Here is a 23,333-nt window from a genome sequence, read left to right as displayed (position 1 = left end):
CTGTACAGATTGAGAAAATGCTGTTTCTTTTATATGAAATATGAAATATCTTGATATCATTCACAATACCAGTAAAAGGTTACACTACAGACCACCAGATCATACAACTACTTATTCTATAATTATGTAGCTCAGAAGTTCAGATACTGGATAAAGTGCTTTTGTCTTCTCTTTAAAATCTAGTTCTCGCCTGGTCACATGGTACAGGCCTGGAATCCCAACTGCTTAGTATGCTGCAGCAGGAAGATTACAAGTTTGATGCCAGCTCATCTCAAAATATTAAGCGTTGCTTAGGTGTGATCCCCAAGTCTGGTGGAAAAACACTTTTCAGAGAGTATAAAAATGATAAATGTATTTATCCTCAATATTACTACATTACATTGGACTTGACTAAATGGACCTAAGCATTATGTAAATTTAAGAATACGGTTGGGTCCCCTCTACTTTCCATTCTACTCTGTAGTTAGGACTAATTTTAGCTCACCAGCTTTATGTAGTAGCACCGTCCTTTTCAATATGTATTTTACTATGCCCTAAAATTTCCATGCACTCCAGGTAGGCCACAAAAGTAATACTAACATGTATGCAGTAGTTCATTAGAACTTCATCCCTTTCTGTCTTTTTATAAGTGTTTGAAAGAGTTCATTTTTGGTACCGGGGATCGGACTCAGGTCCTTGGAGCTTGCGAGACAGGTGGCAGTACCGCTAAGCTAAATTCCCGGCCCTGAAACAGTTGTATTTTTATCACAGCTTCATTGCTTACTGACTTTGTGACTTTAAACTAGCAAATTACTTCAAATCTTCAGTTTTCATGTCATGATTACATTGGGTTACCTTTGAATGTTTATCTTATACTCGTTATAGGCTGGATATTTTACTCACACTGTCTGATGAGAAGTCCTGATAACAAGGTGATAATGTGAATACCTTTATCCCTGTTTAGCAGAAAAAGAAAACTAGAGCATAATTTGTCCAAAATTACATGACAGTTAGGGATCACAACCTGGTTTCATCTTAGTCTCTTTGATTCCAGAGCTTGCATTTTTAAACTTCTACACTATTTTTCTTGCCATCTTGAAAATGTTGATAGTAAGGCATATTTCACTTCAATAAGAAATTGAATGACATATAGAAAACACAGCTAGCTTTGTGCAGGTCTTTTTTGCATTTATAGTTAACAGATTAATAACAATTCCGTTACTAGTTTTTATTTAAAATTATCACATCTTTATCTCTTAGCTTACCATAGGCTAGAATGGCTCCCAATACTTTGTTTCCCAATAATGCATTATCTAATGTGGCTTAATTTAAGGCCCAAAACAGTCTTTAAATAAGTGACATGTTTTCTTAATTTTGATAAAGAAGCATCAAAATGTTTGTTTTCACTTTGCATCCAATTTCATAAGCAATTTCAGACTAATTCAGACATCAGCTTAAACAGCTTTGTTCAAGACAGTGGCAAACTTTAAGCTTTAACCTGTCAGAAACAATGCTACTGCTGTATAAAACACAGGAGTATGAAATGGAGGTTAAGCTAACTGTGCATGAAATTGTAGTCACTAAAGAAATTTCACAGTTGCTTAAAATAGCTTTGCTTTTGTAGTGTCTATAGCATCAATACAAGAACTTATTTCTTTAAAGGAAACAAATATTTACTATCTGTAACAGATTATTCTAATTGTATAAAAAGATTCACAAAGAAGGTTTTTTTTTTTTTTTTGGATACAAGTGAGTTTGGCAACTGTTCAAATTCAGTGTATCACTAAGACTCTTGAATAGCAACAATGCTAAATAATGACAAATATTTACTTCATAATAATGGCCACTAATATTCATTAAGTTGTCATATGTGAAGATACTCTTCCAAGCCCTTTAAGTGAATTGATTTCTATAATATCCTTATAATAGATAAGTATCATTAGTATCCCCATTTTATAGTTGAAGCCAGAGCAGACAGATCTTGCCTATGGTCTTGCAGCTACTAAGGGGCTATAAATAACAGTTTCAAAGTTTATTTTATGGAATTTTTTTGTTTCAACGGAAAATATTTTCACATCTGCCTTTAATATGAATAACAGTCTTTATAAATTAGTAACTGTTTCTATCTAACCATATGAAAACATTCTGTCACACTTGTAGATTATAATATTTAAAAAGAAAATAAACCCTTAAATTATTTCAGGCTACCTTAAAGCTGCATTTCCTAGATGTACCTACTTCAGAGTCCAAGTAATCTTTCCATTTATATGCTCAATAGTGTTTATTCTCTAGAATGCCAAAATAAACTGAAAGTCCACTATCTTCTAGAAGTATAAGAATTACTCATGGGTATTAGACTATCTGAGTGCCAAGTATTCTGTCTGTGCTTCATGGGCTTACACCTAAATCTGATGTTAAGAAGTTAATCACGAAGAGAATCAAAATCAGTAAAAATTAGGAGGAAGTAAGAGTCAATCAATGTTAAAATTGATACATCTTAACCTGGCAAAGTGGTGTGCACCTGTAATCCTGGCCAAGAAGCTGAAGCAGAAGAATCCTGGGGGCCCAGGACATCAGTCTGGGCAATGTAGAAAAACACGTCTCAAAAAAAAAAATTTTTTTTTGAGCAGTCTGTGATGGTGCATGCCTAAAATCCCAGCTACTCTTGAGTCTGAGCCAGGAGGATCACAAGTTCAAGACCAACCTGAGCAACTTAGCAAAACTGTCTCAAAATACCCAAAACACTGGCGATATAGCTCAGCACCCCCTGGATTCAGTTCCTACCATGACAAAAAGGTGGGGATTGGTATATCTTAATCTAAAGATATAACATATTAGTCCTTGTGGAAATAACCAGTACAAGAACTTTAAAACAAGTAATTTAAAAGTTACTTTATAAGGCTGGGGATTTAGCTCAGTGGCACTGCGCACCTGCCTCACAAGTGCAAGGTCCTGAGTTTGAACCCCAGTACCAAAAAAAGTGGAGTGAGAGACAGAAAACTTTTTTTCTTATTTTATTCCCTTTCGGGTTGTTTTATTATTACTGTTTCCAGATGCATTGATTTCTTTAAAGAACCCATTGAGCTATGTACTATAAACAAAATGTAAATATGTGCCAGCTATTTTGTGTGTTATTTTCACTTATTTGTAGCCTTTCTTAAAGATGATCATAATGGCCCATTTGGGGGGAAAATAGTGATTTGATTGTTGAATAAATGGAGTGATAACATCATTAGTAACAATTGTTTTTGAGTTTGGCAGCCAGTTTTTTGTTTTGTTTTGTTTTATTTGTTTGTTGTTTTTCTTTTTTTTTTTTCTCAGTAGCAGGGATCAAACTCAGGACCTTGAGCTTGCAAGGCAGGCATGGCTCCACCCCTACAGAATTGCTTTTGAAAAGGTACCCTTTGCTACCATATCTTCTTCCTCTTCAGTTCTTGAAGTTACTGAGTAAATTTTTAGATATTTTCACTATTCAAATTATTATAGGTCATATTTTTCAAGCATTTGGGGGCAAAAAAGACTTTTTCCTTTTTCACATACTATATAGAAAATAGTTTGTCATTTAAAAAATATTTTTACTACTAAAGAATTTTGTTTCACTGAAAAAATTCTTACTAAGATTTAAAGCTCGGAGTCGTTTTTACCAATTGTTTGAACCTCATGAAATATAGTGGTCATGTTCTCTTTCTCTTTGTTTCTTCTCATTGAGTGATACTTCCTAAGTATCAGTAGGCTTGAATGCACTGTTCCAAGTGATGACCTGGAATCATTCATTCTTGTGGCTGAAGCTTGTATGAACTTGGAGTCATCCTGCCCCCAGCCCAGCCTCCCAAATGCTGGGAAATTGCAAGTGTTTGCCACCATGCCCAGCTGGCCATGTTTTTTTAAGATTTTTTTTTTTCTCAACTTGTCTGATCAAGAGGGTCCAAATTTTGTACAATAACAATTTATATAGAATTAAATCAATTCAATTTTAAATTTTATTGCTGCCCAGGACATTCGAGGTCATTGTAATTCTTAACCTGAAATCCATCACTGGTTTCCGAAAGTTCATAAAAAACCTACAATAAAGCAAAATTCTATGAGATTATCAAAAGGATCTGTGATACCCCAAAAATGAAGAACTCTTGATCTATCCCAGAATTACCACTATGTTAAGAGTATCTTTTGTTAGCTCATCCTAAGGTGCTTTTTCAATTTCTGCTTTGTACTTTGCTTTATTTTCCAAGGTATTTTAAACAAATGTGTCTGCTGTGTGATTTTTTTCCCCTTAATTAAATTCTAACTTTAGAGCTTTAAAAGCAAATCAGTGTTTAGCTCTTGGACCACCATAAAAAGCAAAACTAAAAACTAAGTGGAAATAAATGTGTTATGATTTTAAAATTACTGTCCTTCTCTTAAAGTCAAAATATTACCAAGTACTATATTCCTGTCTTTATAAAATATTAGGCAGGCTAATGGTTTAAGGGCGGGAATGGTATTTACCACTGAATCCATTTCAACTGAATTCATTGCAATAAAATATTTGTATTTGAGGTTTTTTTTAATAAGCTTTTACTATAAAGAGAATGTGCTGGTTTTATAACTAGAGAAGCAATGTTTACCATTAAATTCATTTCAACTGAATTTCATTAAGGGAAAATATTTATATTTGAGACCTTTATAATGAGATTTTACTGGCTTTCCTATATCATCTTTACATAGCACTTCCTGTAATAATTACTTTTAAAAGATGTTGGACTTTTATTTAATTTTAAATCATTGATCACATACTAAAAGTAATTGGAGAATTCTTTTTAATGATCCAACTTGGATAGATGGATATATACGTACACACACACACACATAATTGGGTTCAGTTTAAAATTTTGTGAAGACCTTCCTAGGACATCTGACTAAAATTCATTGTCCAGGTTCCTTACCTCCTTTAGAGTAGGATTGACAGCACTCCCAAGTAGGGTTTAAGTTCCTCTACTATTCAGTATGCCAGTGGTGGTGAACCTATGGCTTGGGTGCTGTTTCTTTTTTCTTGTAAGATAAAAGTTGTTAACATATGAGCTGTTTTTCTAAACTAATAGGTTTAAGTGCAGTGTTGGCACTTTGTGATAAATAAGTAGGATTGGGGTTGCAATTGGGCCGCTCATCTCTAAAAAGTTCACCATCACTGCAATATACAAAAGGGACATCTCTCCTTAGGAGATGAGGGGTGCATTCCAAGACTCAAAGTAGAAAATTATAACAATGTGCTGACATATCTGAATTTCCAGAATTACTACTCTTATGTAAAATAAAGGATATTGGAGTACAATCCCTGTGATTTCACAATAGTCAGATATTGTAGGCAGGTACCTCAGTGACTAACAGGCAGGTAGCATATAGCTTGGATACTGTGGACAAAAGAATGATTCCATGTTCCAGGCAAGATGGAATAAGATTTCATCATACTATTTAGAACAATACATGATTTAAAACTTTTGAATTGTTTATTTCTGGAACTTTCTATGTAATGTTTTCAGACTGCAATTGTCTGTGTCTAACTGAAATACAAATAAAGGAGTATACTTCAGCTGAACCTCCATTTCTTCCTCTATTTGACAGGAACTCTATAGTCTATTAACACTGGCTCTTTTTTTAAAAAAATCTGTATATCTTCTTAACTATGTTTATGTTATGGATTTTTAAAATTTGTCTTTATGGCATTAGAGCTCAAACCCAGGACTTTTCGTATGCTAGATAAATGCTCTATAGCTCTGAGCTCTCCCCCAAAATATCCCACATTTTAAATTGAGACCCAAGTTTTTTAATTCTTTTTGCTTTTGTAGCTATATGCAGGAGCTATTCTTGAAGTCTGTGGATGAAAATTGGGGAGGTTCCCTCAAGTCCAAGGTATGTAGTAAACTTTAATTTTTAAAATCAGCGTTTCACAAGAATAGTTTCATTAAATAGTCCCTAAAATAGAAATTTTTAGGATTGTACTTTCTTAGTAATGTGTGAATTTTTTTTTCTCATTTGCTTTTATGGAGGTAAGAGTTTTTTTTATTGTTGTTATTTTTTCTTATTGAGTTTATTGGTACTTTTTAGGTATACAGTACAGTTACATTCATCATTGGGATCTTGTACCTTTACCTGACAGGTTTTGGTTCTCATTTTTTCCCCATACCCATGCCCTCCCTTCACCCTCTCCTCCCTTCCGTATTTACAAAAACTTTCCATTTTTTTGTTTATTCAGATTTTTTTTCTTTAACTTATATCCTTTCCCCTACCCTTCCCACTGTGGAGGTAAGAGTTTTCTAGTAATCGGTGACTACTAGATTACTATAAGCAAGGACAATATATGACAGTCTTTCCTTTACCAGATATAAATATAATTCCTTTGACACATCATTCTACTGTACAGCTTTTTTTTTTTTTTTTTTAAGAAATAAATTTTGCTGCTTTTTTTTTTGGGTACCAGGGATTGAACTCGGGTCCTTGTGCTTGCGAGGCAGGCCACCGAACCGCTGAGCTAAATCCCCAGCCCACGTGTTTTTTTTGTTTTGTTTTTTGTTTTTGGTACCAGGGATCAAACTTGGGTCCTTTTTGCTGCTTTTTTTGAAACAGGCTTTGTAGTTCAGGCTGGCCCTGAACTCACGAGGTATTCTTGGCTAGCCTCAAACTCGTGGCAATCCTCCAGCCTCAGCTTCTGAGTGCTAGGATTACAGGTGTGTGCCACCATGCCTGGCCTGTACAGCTTTTAAAATGTGGATTGATTTACATAAAACTCCTAAGGAAGGAACGATTGCATTAAGTGAACATAGACCAGCATTGAATGACAGATGACCAAGAAGAGAGTTAATTACAGTACCATAGAATTTGGTGTACACATGACAGAATCATACTGTGTGTACCTTCACATGGAATTTTAATGGTAAATATGTTAAAGGATAATTGTGAAGATGTAATTGTTTTAAAACATCGAACAGTGATAGATAGAGCTTTGCATTTCTAAGAGTTTGGACTCAGGCTTTCTAGTCTATCCTTGTGTGTCACTTGAAAAGCAGTGTTATAAAACTGAACTGAATTGCTCTGAAAGTAGCAAAGCTCTTTTGTTTTTAACCAAAATACTTAAGTGTTCAATTTATCTTGATTTAACTTTTGCTGATTTCCCCATGATTTCTTGTCTGTTTTATTTCCAAAATTAAAGCATGCCTTTTATTGTTGATCTGGAATTGTTTATGATAAAATACTACTCATTTTGTTGCAGAAGTGGTATACTTGAACTTGGAGACATTTTTCCTAAAGCCCAGCATTAACTCTAGTTGGCCTTTGAACAGTTTTTAGATCCTGCATGATATTGTAATGTGGTTGGCGTACAAGTCTTTTGCCCCTACCAAACTAGGAACTCCTTAAAGCCCAGAATTTTAAAACTTTTTATCATTAATATTTCCCAAATCTACCAAATACTATTCCTAAGAGAAATTCCTTTTTTTTTATTGAATGAATGCATTTATTTATTGAATTTATGTAATTCAGTGGGATGCTCCCCCTTTGACAAATGGGAATCTGCTAAAAAGCCTCTATTTACATTGGTTATTTACTCCTGATCTATTTTTTAGGCTTTTCATATTCCTTATCTGCTCTGTACTGAGAAGTCAAAAGTTTTCATTAGTCTTCCCTTTGTTATTTTACCACCAATCTCCCCGGCTTCCCTTATTTAAGTCACTTTTGTCTAGATATTTTTAAGTGCCTTGTCATTTGGGGGTGACCCAAATGACTCATAATTTTGCACTCTTAAAGGTTGGTATACAGTAGTAAATTTTTTTTTAAATAACAGTTAGCTTTCATTCAGCACAGTTGAGAATTTAAATGTAGCTTTCTTTTCTGGTACCAGGGATCGAACTTGGGACCTTGTGCTTTCCAGGCAGGCACAGCACTGCTGAGCTATATCCTCAGCCCTTAAAAGTAGCTTCTAGTTCTCATCTTATGTTGCTACTTCTGGGTGTAGTGTAACATTTTTATTTAGAGTTTATTCTGATACAAATGTTATGTATCTCTAATCTGCAGAAAAACAGCTAATTGTCCATCCATGTAATTTTATTTATTTATAGTAGTTCATACATCTTAATCATACCTACTATAAGCTCTTACAGTCTTAAAATCAGTATAAAACAATATGTAACTGTGTTGTATCATTATATCATTAAAAGGCATATCATTAGATCTAGCCAAGTATGTTTTATCTCATTTGGGTGTTTTTTAAGAGAGCATTTTTTTTTTTTTTTTTTTTTTTTTTTTTTGGTACTGGGGATCGAACTCAGGACCTTGCACTTGCAAGGCAGGCAGCGGAACCACTAAGCCAAATGCCCTGGCCCTAAAATAGCATAATTCTTTTCTTTAATCTCAAAGCATATATTTCCTTATTATGTCCCCATCCCCATTTGCACACTTTTTTTGGTGTGTGTGGCACCTGGGATCCAACTCAGGACCTTGAGCTTGTGAGGCAGGCGCAGTACCACTGAGCTAAATCCCCAGCCCAGCACACTCTTTATGGAACGAGGAGGGGAAGACAGAAGTTTCTGAGCGGTGTGCTCAACAAAACTTAACGCTTAGGGGCTAATATAAATAACATGCTTAGAATTTTAAGGAAATGCTGAAACATTTAATCTGCTTTTAAGTATTTGATCATTTTGAACTGTTCTTTGCAAAATTACCTTTATAATTGACAAGTAATTAAATTGGCAGAACATTGTCTGGAAATGGAGTAATAGGTTTAATTCCTTTAAAAATTAGATGTTTCCAAAAGATATTATTGATCTGTTTTTAAAGCAACAGAAAGTAAAGTAGAAAATAAGTTACTTTTCTGCCTTTGCAAATTTTTACCTTTGTTTAACCACTGTATGCTACCAGTGGGCTCAGTTTTATTTTTTGAATTTCTTTTTTGGTCTCTCGCTATTTGTAAGGATTATTATTACTGAATTGCTTTTATTTTTTCTTTGAAGTCTCTAAGAGAATAAAGAATTGTATTTTTGATAGAATAAAATTTCTTCTATTTTGCAATTGCACTTATCAGTCCCCTGAATACTTTTATATAAAGTCTGCCTAAAAATGTATATATCAGGAAAAGAAAAACTTGTATGAATATTTTAATACTAAATTTATTGGGACATCTCGATGTTAGTACAAGATATCTTTGGCCTCTACAATTACAAGAGGTGCTCAAAGTGATGGCCATTAGCTTCCAGACTTTTATCAGTACAGCAAACTGCTGGAGTGTGTATACATTTTATTGGTGGATTCTGTTATATCTAGATACATTATGAAATTGTTGAACAGCTGTTATATACAATTATGCTACAAGAAGGATGATGCAATAATAAGATGAATTATTGAACGCATTTGAGAATTCAGATTTTGTTTTCTGCTCATAATGGTACAGAAGAACACTGACAAAAATATTTTATAATAATTAAACAGATCAGAACATAAATTTAATAAGAAAATATTTACATTGTCCAATAGCTACATTGTCCAATTAGGTAGCCACTAGCCAAACATAACTGTTTAAATTAATTAAAATTAAAGGAAACACTCAGAAAATATTAAACATCAGATAAAATATTTCCATTAATGCAGGAAGTTCTATTAGACAGTGGTGCTCTAGACTAACAATGATAATAAAATTTATTAAATAGAATCTCAGACTGAAACCTCATTTGATAATATTTGAATAAATTTTCTCAAAATCAGCATCAGTGAGTAAACTATATATTACTAGGAAAAAAAGGAAATAAGGTAGTTATGTTATTCATCCAACAGGAAATTGAACCATTCTATTTTCCTGAAAGATCGTGTAAATCATATTTATCTTTTAGCTTTTATGATGTTTGTATATTAAAATTTACTTGATAAACTTTGTAAGTGGGCAAATCTAAAGCAGCTGTATACAAACATTACTTTTTAAAATGAAGTGACAGGCCATAGATGTATGTAAGCTTAGTGATACAGCATGTGTTTAGTATGTGCTTAGCAAGCACAGGGCTCTGGTTTGATCCCCAGCACCAAAAACAGATAATTGGGACATAAAAAATTCATTGGATTTATTCTAATTTAGTGTTTGTGCACTTAAAAATATAGGTTTTACAAATTTAAGGTGGCTATTTTATCTTCAACGAAATACTTCATTGAAGATGACACTGTAAGTGCAAGAAATAATAGTAAGCTAAATCCTATTAGAAATATGTTTGCAATCTGTAATCAGTATTTACAAAATGGCTTAATTCCAAGTTTATATAGTACAGCCAAGGAACAGTTGACTTGTGTTCAGACAACATCGGGCACATTCAGGGTGGTATGGCCATAGACCACTTTACTTGCATTCAAAGCACAGGCCCATTTTGTTTGCATTTACCTTTAAAGCCAGGAAAATACAGAATAAATATATGAATTTGCTGTATTTAAACTCTTATTAATATTTCCAATAGATTTTTTGATTTCTCTTTAGTTTTTGTAAAAGTATTCACAAAATCATTTAAAAATATAAAAAGTTAACAGAGTCCACTGATCCCCAATGTTAAATAGTGATGACAATTTTTCCTTGTATTCTAAAAGTTAAAGTATTGCAGCTCTCTTCTTCTGGAATTTTGTATTATATTTAATTTCTCACTGTAAACATGTTGCTCAGCACAGATATGAGGGAAAATTCTCACAATGGTTTACAAGTTATAAGGATAGTGAAGTTTACTCTCTTGGGTAAAACTTTTTAAGCTGTTTTGACTATATCAATTTCAAATTATAGAAATTAATTATTTAAAATATTAAGAGATAAAATATTTTTGCATCCTTTATGTTGTTGAAGGAAAGACATTGTTTTGTAAACAGGTGAATTTTTAAATTTTCAGTTCTTCAGTGCTATTTCTGTATCATCCCAACATAATAAAATCTTTTTGTAAGCTTATAGTACTTATTATCTGTTGTTAGATGAACAGCATTTGAGTTAGCTTCTGTGCTTGGTCCTCTTTGATCCTAAGTAGTGCAAACAAAAAAAGGAAGGATTAAAAGCATTTTTTCTCCTTGGTGCTGGAGATTGAATCCAGGGCCTGGTATATTCTAAAAACAAGCTTTGTCATAGAATTGTTTTTCCTCACATTCTATGTAGCATGTCCAATGTCATGTGTTTTTAAGTCCTCAAATATTTGTTAAAAGGTTCATTTATTCCTTGTAAAATGTCATTTGTCTATGAGATATTTAATAGATATTTTTCTTCATTCAAAAATTACAATGCTTATGGATCTATACTTAGCAGAGAAAAGAAAGAGCTGATGAATGTGGTCATTATGACTCATATTAGTATTCCTTTTAAATTTGTTCACTCATCCCAACCTATTAAATACTGTTGAATGAATGGAAATTATTAAATGTGCTAAATTCTGTTTTGAATACAAAGATTTAAGAATAATTTTTAACCCAGAGAGATTTTTTTATAGGAAAGGTAAATTAACACAATTAAAGTGTGTTAAAGAGTGTTTTACATAGGCATGCATATCTGCCAGTAGATAGTTGTTAAAATGCAAGACCTTATCCTAAGATATCCATTTTCTTTGGGAATTCAAAAGTTTACAGAGTAAACAAGTTGTCCTGAAAGATTAAGTTAATAGAGAAAATCCTCTCTTCAGCCAGAATAACAGTTTTATTTTAAACTAAATATTGTAGGGGGAGATTAGATTGGTCATCTAAATAGCTTCCAAAATTCTTTTTTAAAAAAAAGACCTTTTGCAGTCTTTGTATTCTTGTCCTGAATAACAAGTATATAAGGATGTTCATAGTGACACTTCTATATGCTATTGCAATCATTCTAAGATTTAAAAATAAGTTTTCCAGGGCTTGGGATTTAACTCAGTGATTCTGTCGTCTGCCTTGAAAGCTCAAGGTCCTGAGTTTGATCCCCAAAAACTAATAAGTTTTCCAAAGCATGTGTGTTGCTTTAAAATCTTAAGATTAAAGTGTTGGAAATGATATTTAAAACTGGCATTAAAAACTCTTAGGTAGTTTGTCGCAAGTTCAAGGTCAGCCTGGGCTACATTGTGAGTCCAAGGCCAGCCTAAACTACACATAGCAAGATTTAGTCTCAAAAAAAAAGAGACAAGCACAAGGTCCTGAGTTCAATCCCTGGTACCAAAAAAAAAAAAAAGAAGATAGAGCTATCAGGCAGATATATGAGTGAAGCATGACTTATTTTTGAAAAATATAAACTTTAAACAATTAGACATGATCATTATTGAAAAACATCACTTATTATTGATGTAAGAACCAACTGTGAGGGAAATATTCCTTTAAAATTTCTCCTAATTTGTGCCTCAGGTATAGCCTCCATTAAGTAGCATTCTTAAAAGATTGTATTTAATGCTTCCAGACTTTTTCATTTGCAGTGAAACTGGGTAAATATCCATCCTTTTCTTAACAAAGATAGAAACAAACTGATCTCCGGCCTGCTACAGATTGTTGTAGTAGTTATACATTGGAGATATTCATTTCTGTTTCACTAAATACTGTACAGATCAACATGATTTTTAATGGTGGAACATGTTAATTTATTCAGCTGATAGCCTTTTACACCTGAGATTTGAGATTATTTTCCGTATTGTGCTACCAGAACCTTAAACGATAATTTCTTCATATCCATTGTTTCTTTGGTATAATGCCTTAAGAATAAACTAGTAGGTTTAAAGGATATGTACCTCTTAAGGCCTCCAGTTCATTTCCTAAATACCCTTTAGAAAAGAGGTTTGCATTTTGTCCCAAACTCACCACTAGCAAAATCTTTCACAGCTGAGCTATACTATCATTTTGTTAAACCCCAAAACTCTCATTGGAATTGGGGTTTGATTAATTTGAAAAATTAATATCTTAAAATATTTAGTCTTCCTATCAAAGATATGGTGTGTCTCTCCATTTACTCACATTTATATTATCTGTTTAAATTTCTTTGTATTTTTCCATAAAGGATACAATGTTTCATCTAGGTTTATTTCCACCTTTAGTATTGGTCTTTGTAGCTAGCTTGAATTTAGATGTAAACAGTTTAAACTCATTTTTCTTTTTAGCTTTCGTCAGAAGCGATAAGCCCAAACTGTTCAGAGGACTACAAATCAAGGTAAGATGATTTTAATGCACTCTCTTTTCTCAGTGTTACTTTGTGTCTTTTTGAATTGAAATAAATATTTGGGTTTTTTTTTTATTAATAGACTTTATTTTTTAGAACAGTTTCAGGTTTATAGAAAAACTAAACAGAAAGTAGAATGGTTCCGTTGTCTCTTTGGCCCTCATTCTTGCCCTCAGTTTCCTAGGTTATAGTATCTTCTGTTGACATGGTACATTGTTGAAATAATCTTGATGCATTAAGTTCCATAGTTTGCATTAGATATCACCTTTTTTGTTGTGTAATTCCAGTTTTACCAAATGAATTCTATGTTGTATCCACTATTATAGTATCACCCAGAATACAGTTTCTCTGCTCTGAAATTCCCCTGTACACCACATGTTCATACCTCTCTCCTGCCAGCCACTGGCAACCACTGATCTTCTGTCCATAGTCATTCCAGAATGTCACATGCTTGTAATCATATAATATGTAGCCTTTTGAGATTGGTTTCTTTCACTTAACAGTGTGCATATAAAATTCTCCAGTGACTTTCCTTATTTTAATAACACCTTTTTATTGCAGAACAACATTCTTTGTTGCCATTTTTTTTTATTCATTTGTGGAAGAGCATCTATATATGACTTGCAATGTTTGGTGATTATCAATACTAAAGCTGCTATAATAAACCGTATAGTTTCTTTGTATGCATAAGTTTTTGACTCATTGAGTAAATACCTAGGAGGGTGATTGCTGGATAATACAATTAAGAAACTTAGTAAGTTTAACTTAGTAAGAAATTATAGACTCTTCCAAAGTGGGTGGCAGTGAATAAGTTACTATTGCTCCACACCCTCACCAGCATTAGATATTGTAACTGTTTGGGATTTTAACCATACTACTGGTATCATTTGTTTTAATTTACTTGTTGACTGTTTGTATATCCTATATGGAGCATTGTCTTTTGCCTATATTTTAATTGGGAAGGTTTGTTTGGATGTTGAGCTGTAAGGATTCTGCATATATTCTGGATTTTAACCCCTTATCCAGGTATATGATTGCTAGTATTTTCTCCTTGCTGTCTGTTCATTGTTTCTTTTAGTAGACGGAGCTTTAAAGTTTTGGTGTCCTATTTGTCTCCTTTTGCTTATTTTCACACTTTATTTGTTTTGGAGTTTTGGGGTTTTTTTTTTGGCCAATCTTTAAAAGTTCTTTGTATAATTTAAATGCAAGTCCTGTATCAGAGATGTGTTCTGCCAAGATTTTCTCAGTCTGTGGCCGTCTTTCATTTACTTAAGCATTGTCTTTGACAGAGCACAACATTTCCTTTTGGGACTGAGGGATATAGCCCACAGCACTTGCCTAGCATGGATGAGGTCCTAGGTTTAATCTCCAGTGCCCCCCCAAAAAAATTATTTTAAGAAAGTTTAATTTAGTATTTTTCTTTCATGAATTATGCCTTTGATGTGCAGTATCTAAAAGCTCATTGAGAAACACAAAGTCATCCAGGTTTCTTCCTATGTTGTCTTCCAAAAGTTTCGTGATTATTTGTTTGTTTGTTTGTTTTACAGTTGGGTCTGTGATCCAGTTTAAGTTAAATTTTGTGAAAGGCATAAGATCTGTGTTTTGATTTGGGTTGCCTGCATATGGATTTTCATTTGTTCCGGCATTTTGAAAAGACCATCTTTTCCCATTGTATTATCTTTGCTTATTTATCAAGGACCAGTTAATTGTATTTGTGTACTTCTATTTGAAAACCTCTTATTTTGTTCTGTTGATGTATGTTCTCGTTGACCAATGCCACTAGAGCTTTTTAAGTCTTGAAGTCAAGTAGTCTGAGTCCTTCAACTTTGTTCTTTTCCTTCAGTGTTGTTTTGGCTATTCAGATATCCTGCCTGTCCATATGAACTTTAGAATCAGTTTTACACAAAATAACTTGACAGAGTTTTGATTAGGATTACATTGAATCTATAGATCAAATTGGAGAAACTTATAGCTACATTGAGCCTTCCTAAACATGAAATGAAGTATCTTTATATTTAAACATTTTTGTACTTTTCATCATAATTTTGTCATAATTTTTCCTTATACAGTTCTTATACATATTTTGCTAGATATATACCTAATAATTTCTTTCCTCTGTGTATGTGTGTGTGTATATACACCAGTCAGCTCTGTTTCTATAACAAATACTTGAGATAAATCAACTTAGAAAGGCTTTCTAAGGCTGGTGTCATCTCTGTCTCTCAGACACACACACACACCTGTGTAATGCCAACTCTTCAGGAGGGTAAAGCAGGAGGATCACAAGTCCATAGGCAGCCTGGGCAACTTCATAAGACCCTGCCTCAAAAAGTAATGAAAAGGGCTGGAAATATAACTCAGTGAAAGCCCTAGGTTTAATCCCCAGTTTGCCACAGAGAGAGGTTTAATAAGAGTTTCTGTCAAATGACAATTGCCACCATTGCTTTGGGTATGTGGCTGCACATTGTGGCTGGAGCACATACATTGTAGAACAAAGCTGTTCACCTCATAACCATGAATAAAAACGATAGGAATTAAGAGTCCCACATGTGGTCCTCTTTGAGAGCATCCCCTCTGATGACTAGAAGATCTCCCACTATATCCCACCTCTTAAAGGTTCTACTACTTTTGGTAGCTCCATGCTGGAGTCTAAACATTTCACACATGGGCCTTTGGGAGTGTTTAAGATCCAGACTTCAGCAGTTGCCTAGTATAAATAGTATTGTGTTTTAATTTCAAATTTGAGCTGTTCGTGACTGATACATAGAAAAGTAATTGATGTTTGTATATTAACCTTTTATCCTTACTGTCCAGTTCCATATGTTTTTTGTTGATTCCTTGGGGTATATATAAACAATCATGTCATCTGTGAGCAAAGTTTTATTTCTTCTACAAACTGTATACATCATGTGTATTTTACTTACTGCATTAGCTAGGACTTCCAGTAGTACTGAGTTAGGGTATGAGTGAACACCCTTGACCTGTTCTCTTATGGGAAAAACATCTTGTTTTTTTCACCATTATGTACAATTTCAGTGCTATGGGCTCTTTTTTAAAAAAATTTAAATTGAAGAAGTCCCCTCTTTCTAGTTAGCTAAGAGTGTCATGAGTGGGTGATGAGTGCTTTGTCAGATGCTCTTTATACGTCTATGAATATGATTATATGTCTTTTTTCTGGTTTAACCTATTAATAATAATGGAATAACATTAATTTTCAAATTTTACAACAATCTTATATGTCTGATATAAATCCCCATTATCATAGTGCATAATTTCTTTTATATGTTGTTGAATTCAATTTCTTAAGATTTTTTTTTTTTTTTGTACCGGGATTTGAACTTGGGTCCTTGTGCTTACGAGGCAGGTGGCGGAACCACTGAGCTAAATCTTACCCAGCTCTCGATTTGCTAGTATATTATACAAGATTTTTACAACTATGGTCTACCTAGCTTATTAATTCTTTTTTGCATTAGAGTAAGTTTTTGAATACATGAATAAAATTTTTAAAACAATTTATGTAGTAACTTGAGCAGAAATGTTGAAGTAATATGGTGATAATATTTCATTCATTCATTAGGTCAGACAGCCTATATTTCTGTATTTCGCAAATGGGTTGGGAATATACCTGTGCTAATGATTTATATCAGAGATTACCTCTATTTCTGGAATTCACAATCCCAGAGAACCTAAAACAACTGAAGTATAACAGTTGAAAGAAGTTTTCTTCACTGCTGTATTTTTAGTTATCATGTTCTACATAATTTAAAATTGAAGATTTACTCTTAAATAAATTGATGTTTATTTTCATATTTATCTAGAGTTAGAATTTCTTTTTGGTTTTTTGAGACAGGGTCTCACTATGTAGTTGAGACTGGAACTCACTATGTAGCCCAGGCTGGTCTTGAACTCACAGTGATCCTCCTGCCTCAGCCTCAGTGCTGGGATTACAGTGGTATACCACCACACCGGGCAAGTTAGAATTTCTTTGGGCTCTCTTTTGTCTGGAGCTAATGGGTCTGAAGTTTCAGGAATTCAGCTTCATTCTAAACTGATTACAATAAAATTACTAGGTTTCTAAAGCCAAGGAAAATTAGTGATCCAGTATGGGATTTTGTGTTTGATAATTTTTGTGCACAGCCTATGTCAAACATTGTTATACCATTATTCTTCTATCTCATTATTTTGGTCTGCCTCCACCATTAGATGTTTAAGTTCATTTGACTTTGAGAGAGTATGTAATAAATATGTAATAAATATATATGTAATAAATAGTTTGTTACATTCAGTGATAATCTTTAATCCCAAATAAAATGTCAATAACAATAAATATTTTTTCTCTTTAGAAGTAAAATTAATTTTTATTTCTCATATGTATTAAATTATATTTAATTCTTTCCTGAAAAAATTCATTGAAGACCTATTGATTATGATGTTATATCTAAAAGCTTTTATTACTGTTACATTTAATAGTCTGTGTTGATCTTCTGTGAGACGGAGAAGACTCTCTAAGCGAAGAAGAGTGATAATGTCCCTCTTTTTTGTAGTATGTTCGTGGTTCAGACCCTGTACTAAAGCTTTTGGACGACAATGGGAGCATTGCTGAAGAACTAAGCATCCTGAAATGGAACACAGACAGTGTAGAAGAATTCCTGAGTGAAAAGTTGGAACGTATATAAATCTTGCTTACATTTTGTCCTATCTTTTTGTTACTGAAATATTACAGCACCTAGAAAAGAATTTAGTTTTGCTTACTTTCATTAATTAGTCATTTATTGTGAGGCATTAAGCATCTAATAAAAAGTTGAAGTGGCAGCACAAACCATCACAACTAAGGAGGTGGCAAGATTAACAAAATTCATTTTTTAATAAATTTCTATTCTCTGCATGTTAATACCACTAACAAAAGTGCTTTGTGATAGTCTTGTGATTAATTGTATAAATGATAGTTTGTGACTATTGGTCCAGTCTTATAAACATGTTTTTCAGTTAGATTGGTTAAGGGCTGGAGATTTAGCTCAATGGTGCCACTGCCTGCCTCGCCAAGCGCAAGGTGCTAAGTTCGATCCCTGGTACCAAAAAAAAAAAACCAACTTTACTCAAATTAGATTGGTTAAGAAGGGAGAATGTTACTCATTTCAGAAAACTACAGAGCAAATAAGATATACTAAGCCTCAACAGATTGCCTGCTTCTTAGAACCTCTCCTATTTTTGTATTGCCCAACTTTCTTTTTAATGGAAATATTATATATGGCTTCTAATAGATGTACTGCATAAAAACTTTGTAACTTCATTATTATGAAATATTGAAGATCTACAGTAAGAGTGAAACAGTCTCAAAGATTTGCATTAATGAGGACTACACAGAAAACCTTCCTGAGGATTTGTGTAGATCTGATGTTTGGCAAATTTTTGTATTTTACATTCTTTAAAAAAAGTCACATTTAAAAATTACACCTGTAAAACCAAAATATAAATAAAAACTTTTTAAAAATCTGTCTGAATTGTACTTTGTACTTTCATGTTTCGTAATGCTATGGTATTTTTATATATAGTGTTTTTTAAAGTTTTTTGCAGGGAAAGACTGGATTGTGTTTGTACTCCCGCCTCAACCTTCTAGAATGCCTGGATTGCTGGCATGCACCACCACTCCCAGCTTAAAATTAAGTTTGTTTTTAAAGCTAGCAAGAGAGCAATTATAAACCTGTGTAATAAATTCTGGCAAACAGACTGTGGTCTGCCTTTGATCATCAGTAGCAAAGGGGTGGGCTCTCATTTTGATAGCACCAGGCTCTGGTTAATGTGCCACTAATTCTTAGTGGTTAGTGCCTCAAAACAAGAAGAGTAAGCCAACTGTGGACAGTCGGAAAACAGAGAGGAATTGCCACCACATAGAGAAGAATAGTGGTATTGAAGGATAAGACTTCAAAACGTCTGAGATACACATAGAAAATTAATTGGGCTGGTTTCTGGGCAGGAAGGCCCCCGTTAAATGTGACATAGGGTTTGTGATGATAGGATGAAAAGACTGAAAGTCTGTTGTATTCAAGTTATTGTAAGAGATCAAAGAGGCTGAACATCCCCACAGTATTGTAAAGATTGAAGTTGTAAAGTTGAATTAAAGGGGTCTACCAAGCTCCACTATTTTAATTGGGAGTTTCAAGTTAATTAGCCAATTCCAAGTGGTTTTTTTTTTTTTTGTAATCAAAGAACAGCTTTTTAAAGAAACAAAATTAATTATAAAGACGTTAAATACTGATCCAAAAAGTACTGTTTTGTAGTCAAATTCTGATATCTGATTAAGCTTAATCAAATTCACAAACATGGATCTGTAATAGTAATTTGATATTTATGACAGCTCTCTGCCAAATTATGTCACTAATAACCTAAAACAATTTATAAATTTCTAAATTAACCAAAGCCTCTTATAAGGAACTATGAGCTACTTATATGAGTTCCTTATAAGGAACTATGAAGCTTCTTCACGGGGCTGTTGAAGATTGAGACAATGCTTGTAAAGCTCAGTGCGCAAGGGAGACCCCGAGACAGGACCTGGAGGGCAGAGTGACCCCCGCTGTCACCTAAGGCCACATGCAGCTTGAAGGCCCCGGTGCAGCAGTCCATTGGAGGGATGCAGGCCCTCCGCCCGCGCGGGCTCAAGGCCAGGGCTGCTTCATGTGGATAAGACTTGGGCAGCCCGTGGGCGCCGGGCCCACTGCACCAGGCTTTGACCCGCCCTGGGTGCAGAAGACTAACAGAAGCAGAGCCGTGGGCGCCAGGGCATTACAGAGTTCGCCAGGCAAGGGGAGCTGTGAGACCACCCCTCCGGGGAGGCACCCCAGCCCTCACACCAAGGAAGAACAGGTACAGGCTGATCAGCCACACTCCGCTTTACTGCGCTGAGTCGCGATGGCTCCCGGCCTGGGGGCACCAACTGGGAGGCCTCTCACAGGGCGAAGGGGGATGCAGCGAAGCTCCGGCCTCTTCTGGACTCCGCCCACCGCTCCCAGGGGCAGTGACTCTCCCTTCGCGAGGGAGACCCTGCTGCGTGCTGTGCATCCTAGCGGCTCCTCCGTGACATGGCCCCGCCTGGCAGCTGACTCCCAAGGGTTGTCCCTCGACAGCTCCCCGCGCCCTCTGAGGTGAGAGCGTTCCCATTCCCTCAACTGCCTGAGTGTCCCCAGCACCGGTCACCCAGCCACCAGTGCCCCCGCACCTCAGGACCCCAGGCCTTCCCCGGCAGAGGTGACCTCCAGGGCTCGCTCAGTCAGTGCTTCAGTGCCAGCTACCCGCCGGGCGAGACGGCCCCCAGAATCCAAAGGCCTCCCCTCCCCGTAGGTGAGCTGCTTTCTCAGCTTTGCCTGGGGGATCATGACGAGGGCCGGGGCCCCTTCATGGGTGGAGGAGCGCCCACAGGACCCCATGGCATGCGTGGCATCCTGACAGACTGCTTGCTCCCTGCCGCATCTGTGGGCCGCCTCTTGAGACGTCCCCGCTGGCCTGCCCCAGCCATACTATGAATCAGTGCCAATCAAGGGCCTCTACTTCCCGATGTCCGGCACGTGTGACTTGCCAGCCAGAGGGCTCCTTCCCATCTGCCTCCTTCCTTCCAGGCCGGCTTCCTGCTCAGGACCCGGGAGTTTTCTTTGAAATTGGTGTATTTATTTCTACGTATTAAATACATCAGTAGCTCAAAAAAAAAGAAAAAAAAAGAAAAGAAAAAGAAAAAGAATATTTCATCAGGCCCTGAAGAAATCCTATGCCCGTTAATGTCATTCCCCATACCTGTCCCACCAGCGTAGGCAACCACTATCTCATTTCTGTATCTGTAGGTGTGCTATTCTGAACATGTCATACAGGTGACGTGAATAGCCTTTTGCCAGGTTTTTTTTTTTCCTCTCATTGAGTTTATCGGTACATTTTAGGTATACAGTACAGTTACACTCATCATTGGGATCTTGTACCTTTACATGACAGGAGGTATTTTTCACTTAGTATATTTTCATTGTTCATTTGTGTCATAGCATGTATTTTATCTTTTTATAATCAGATAATGTCCCTTTGGGGCGAGATGTGGTGCCTATAATTCGAGCACTCAGGAGCCTAAGGAAGGGGGATTGAAAATTAGAAGCCAACCTGAGCAACTTACGGAGACCCTGTCTCTTAAAAAAAAAATAATAATAATAATATCCTTTTTGTGTGGATATATCACTGGTTATTTGGCTTTATTAAAAAAATTCAACTGTATACCCTTGGTAGAAATTTTAAGTACAAATGTTTTCCTGTGTCCTAGACATACACAGGAGTGGAATTGCTGAGACACGTACTATATGTAACTTTTACTGTGCTGGGGATTAAACCGAAGGCCTTTCACATGCTAGGCAAACACTCTACCCTTATGTTACAGCACCAGTTTCTGTTCATCCTAGAATTTGTTGATCCCTCTTAAGAGACTGTTCATGCTTTTACAGTCTTACCATCAAGCCCTTCACTAAATGGTCTTTAGACTGCTATTCTTTAAAACTTTGAATGGTATTTTTCATTTTCTCAATTTTATCTGCCTTTTGTGCTTTCAGTTTACTCCTCTTCCTCTTCTCTACCTTCAGTCATGGGAAAATACACACACACACACACACACACACACACATATACACACAGCAGGAAGACAGTTGGCAAAATCTGTGGCCAGAGTCTTTTCCTCATGCTCAAAGATTACTTTTTCCTGCCCATTTTGCCAGTTTAAAAATGTCACATCTGGTCACCTTTAACAGCTTTTTAAAAGCATAACTATGCAATTACAATTATGGTTAAAACAATGAAGAGAAAAAAATAACTAAGAAAGAATTACAAAAGAAATATAAGTGAGTTTAAGGATCTTTGAAGGTATGACATTAAAACAGGCCTAAGAGATGAACAGAAGCCATCAAGGAATAGTGAATTAAAATGCCTTCCAGTCAAGGAAAAGCATGTGCAACTCCCCTGACTTGGGAAGAATTCTAGCATTTTCCACACACCTATGAGAAGACCAATGTGTCTGGAACCCAGTGAGCCAGAGGAAAGAAGAAATAGGAAATGAAGTTGGGAAGATTGGCGAAGAGGGTGCAGTTCCTACCATTGAAGAATTTAGTTGTATTATAAATTAATTTTAGAATAAAAGCAGAAAAGGAAAAATCCTTAAGCAGGAGAGTGACTAATCCAGTAAGATGGACTCAAGATCATGAACAATCGGAAAATACTCAATTATATCTATGTAAACACACATAACTGTTTTAGTGCTCTCACTAATGACCAATAACCATTTCTAGGAGCCTGGACTATATAGTTCACTTTTTTTTTTTTCTTCCAAATGCTTTTTAAACTCATCAACTTGCTTTGAAGGAAAAAAAAAAAAAAGACAAACCTAAGCATAAACGTTAAATTGAGATCCCATTGTTCATGTATATCTGTACTCAAAGATCTTAGAGTATTTACTAGTTAAGTGAACTAAAGGGAAGTGCCTGTTCACGCTGTCCTTGGACACTCCTCCCCATCTTTACTTTTGTTGTGGTGAAGTCTCACTGTGTTGCCCAGGCTGGTCTCAAATTCATGAGCTCAAGTGATCCTCCACCTCAGCCTCCCAAGTTACTACAGCATTCACCATGGTGCCCAGTGGTTCTTTTCTATGGCAAACACTAATGAAAGATCATGGAGGCCAGGCAGGGTGGTGCACACCTGTAATCCCAGCACGATGAGAGGGAAGCACATCCAAGGTTCTTAGGGCTGGTTTTATACATTCAGACTTTTGACTCATGCTCCTGTTTCTTGTTGCCTGATCTTCCACATCATGAATACATATATGAGCTACCTAGACTACCCTATTTGTCTTTCTAGATTTCTTTTTTTTGTACCGGGGATCAAACTTGGGCCCTTGTGAGGCAGACAACAGAACCACTGAGCCAAATCGCCAGCCCTGTCCTTCTAGGTTTTGAAATTTATTTTGGCTTGACTCATGTTTTTGTTTCTTCCTTTGTGGCTTGAATATCTACATGCTGACCTACAGCCCAAACTCTGATCTAATTTTTACATTTTCCTACTTAATCTGATCCTATGAACAATGACTAACCCTGGCCATACCTCTCCTAGTCTAGTTTCTATTATAGATTAACCTCCCCAAACTTTATGGTTTAAAACAATTACTCCTTTTGCTCAAAATCTGTAATTTGGGTAGGGTTCCGTGAGG

General features: G+C 35.4%; 1 protein-coding gene and 1 pseudogene across 1 annotated transcript in view; both read left to right on the top strand.

Annotated features, from left to right (window-relative positions):
- The window catches only part of Selenof (selenoprotein F), a 32,980-nt gene extending 15,153 nt beyond the window's left edge, over nt 1–17,827 (top strand). Inside the window, exons 3-5 of the mRNA XM_010636676.3 lie at nt 5,802–5,865; nt 13,059–13,108; nt 17,662–17,827. Coding sequence (XP_010634978.2) covers nt 5,802–5,865; nt 13,059–13,108; nt 17,662–17,793 — 246 coding nt within the window. The 3' untranslated portion in view covers nt 17,794–17,827. The remainder of the gene's footprint in view (nt 1–5,801; nt 5,866–13,058; nt 13,109–17,661) is intronic.
- A 1,855-nt stretch (nt 17,828–19,682) lies between these two features.
- On the top strand, nt 19,683–20,452 carry LOC104870941 (annotated as a pseudogene).
- The last annotated feature ends 2,881 nt before the right edge of the window (nt 20,453–23,333 follow it).

The sequence above is a fragment of the Fukomys damarensis genome, unplaced genomic scaffold (assembly GCF_012274545.1).
Source record: "Fukomys damarensis isolate Sample0158 unplaced genomic scaffold, DMR_v1.0_HiC HiC_scaffold_33, whole genome shotgun sequence".
Lineage (NCBI taxonomy): Eukaryota > Metazoa > Chordata > Mammalia > Rodentia > Bathyergidae > Fukomys > Fukomys damarensis.
Note: the sequence above shows the minus strand (reverse complement) of the source record. Positions and strands in the feature narration are given on the sequence as shown.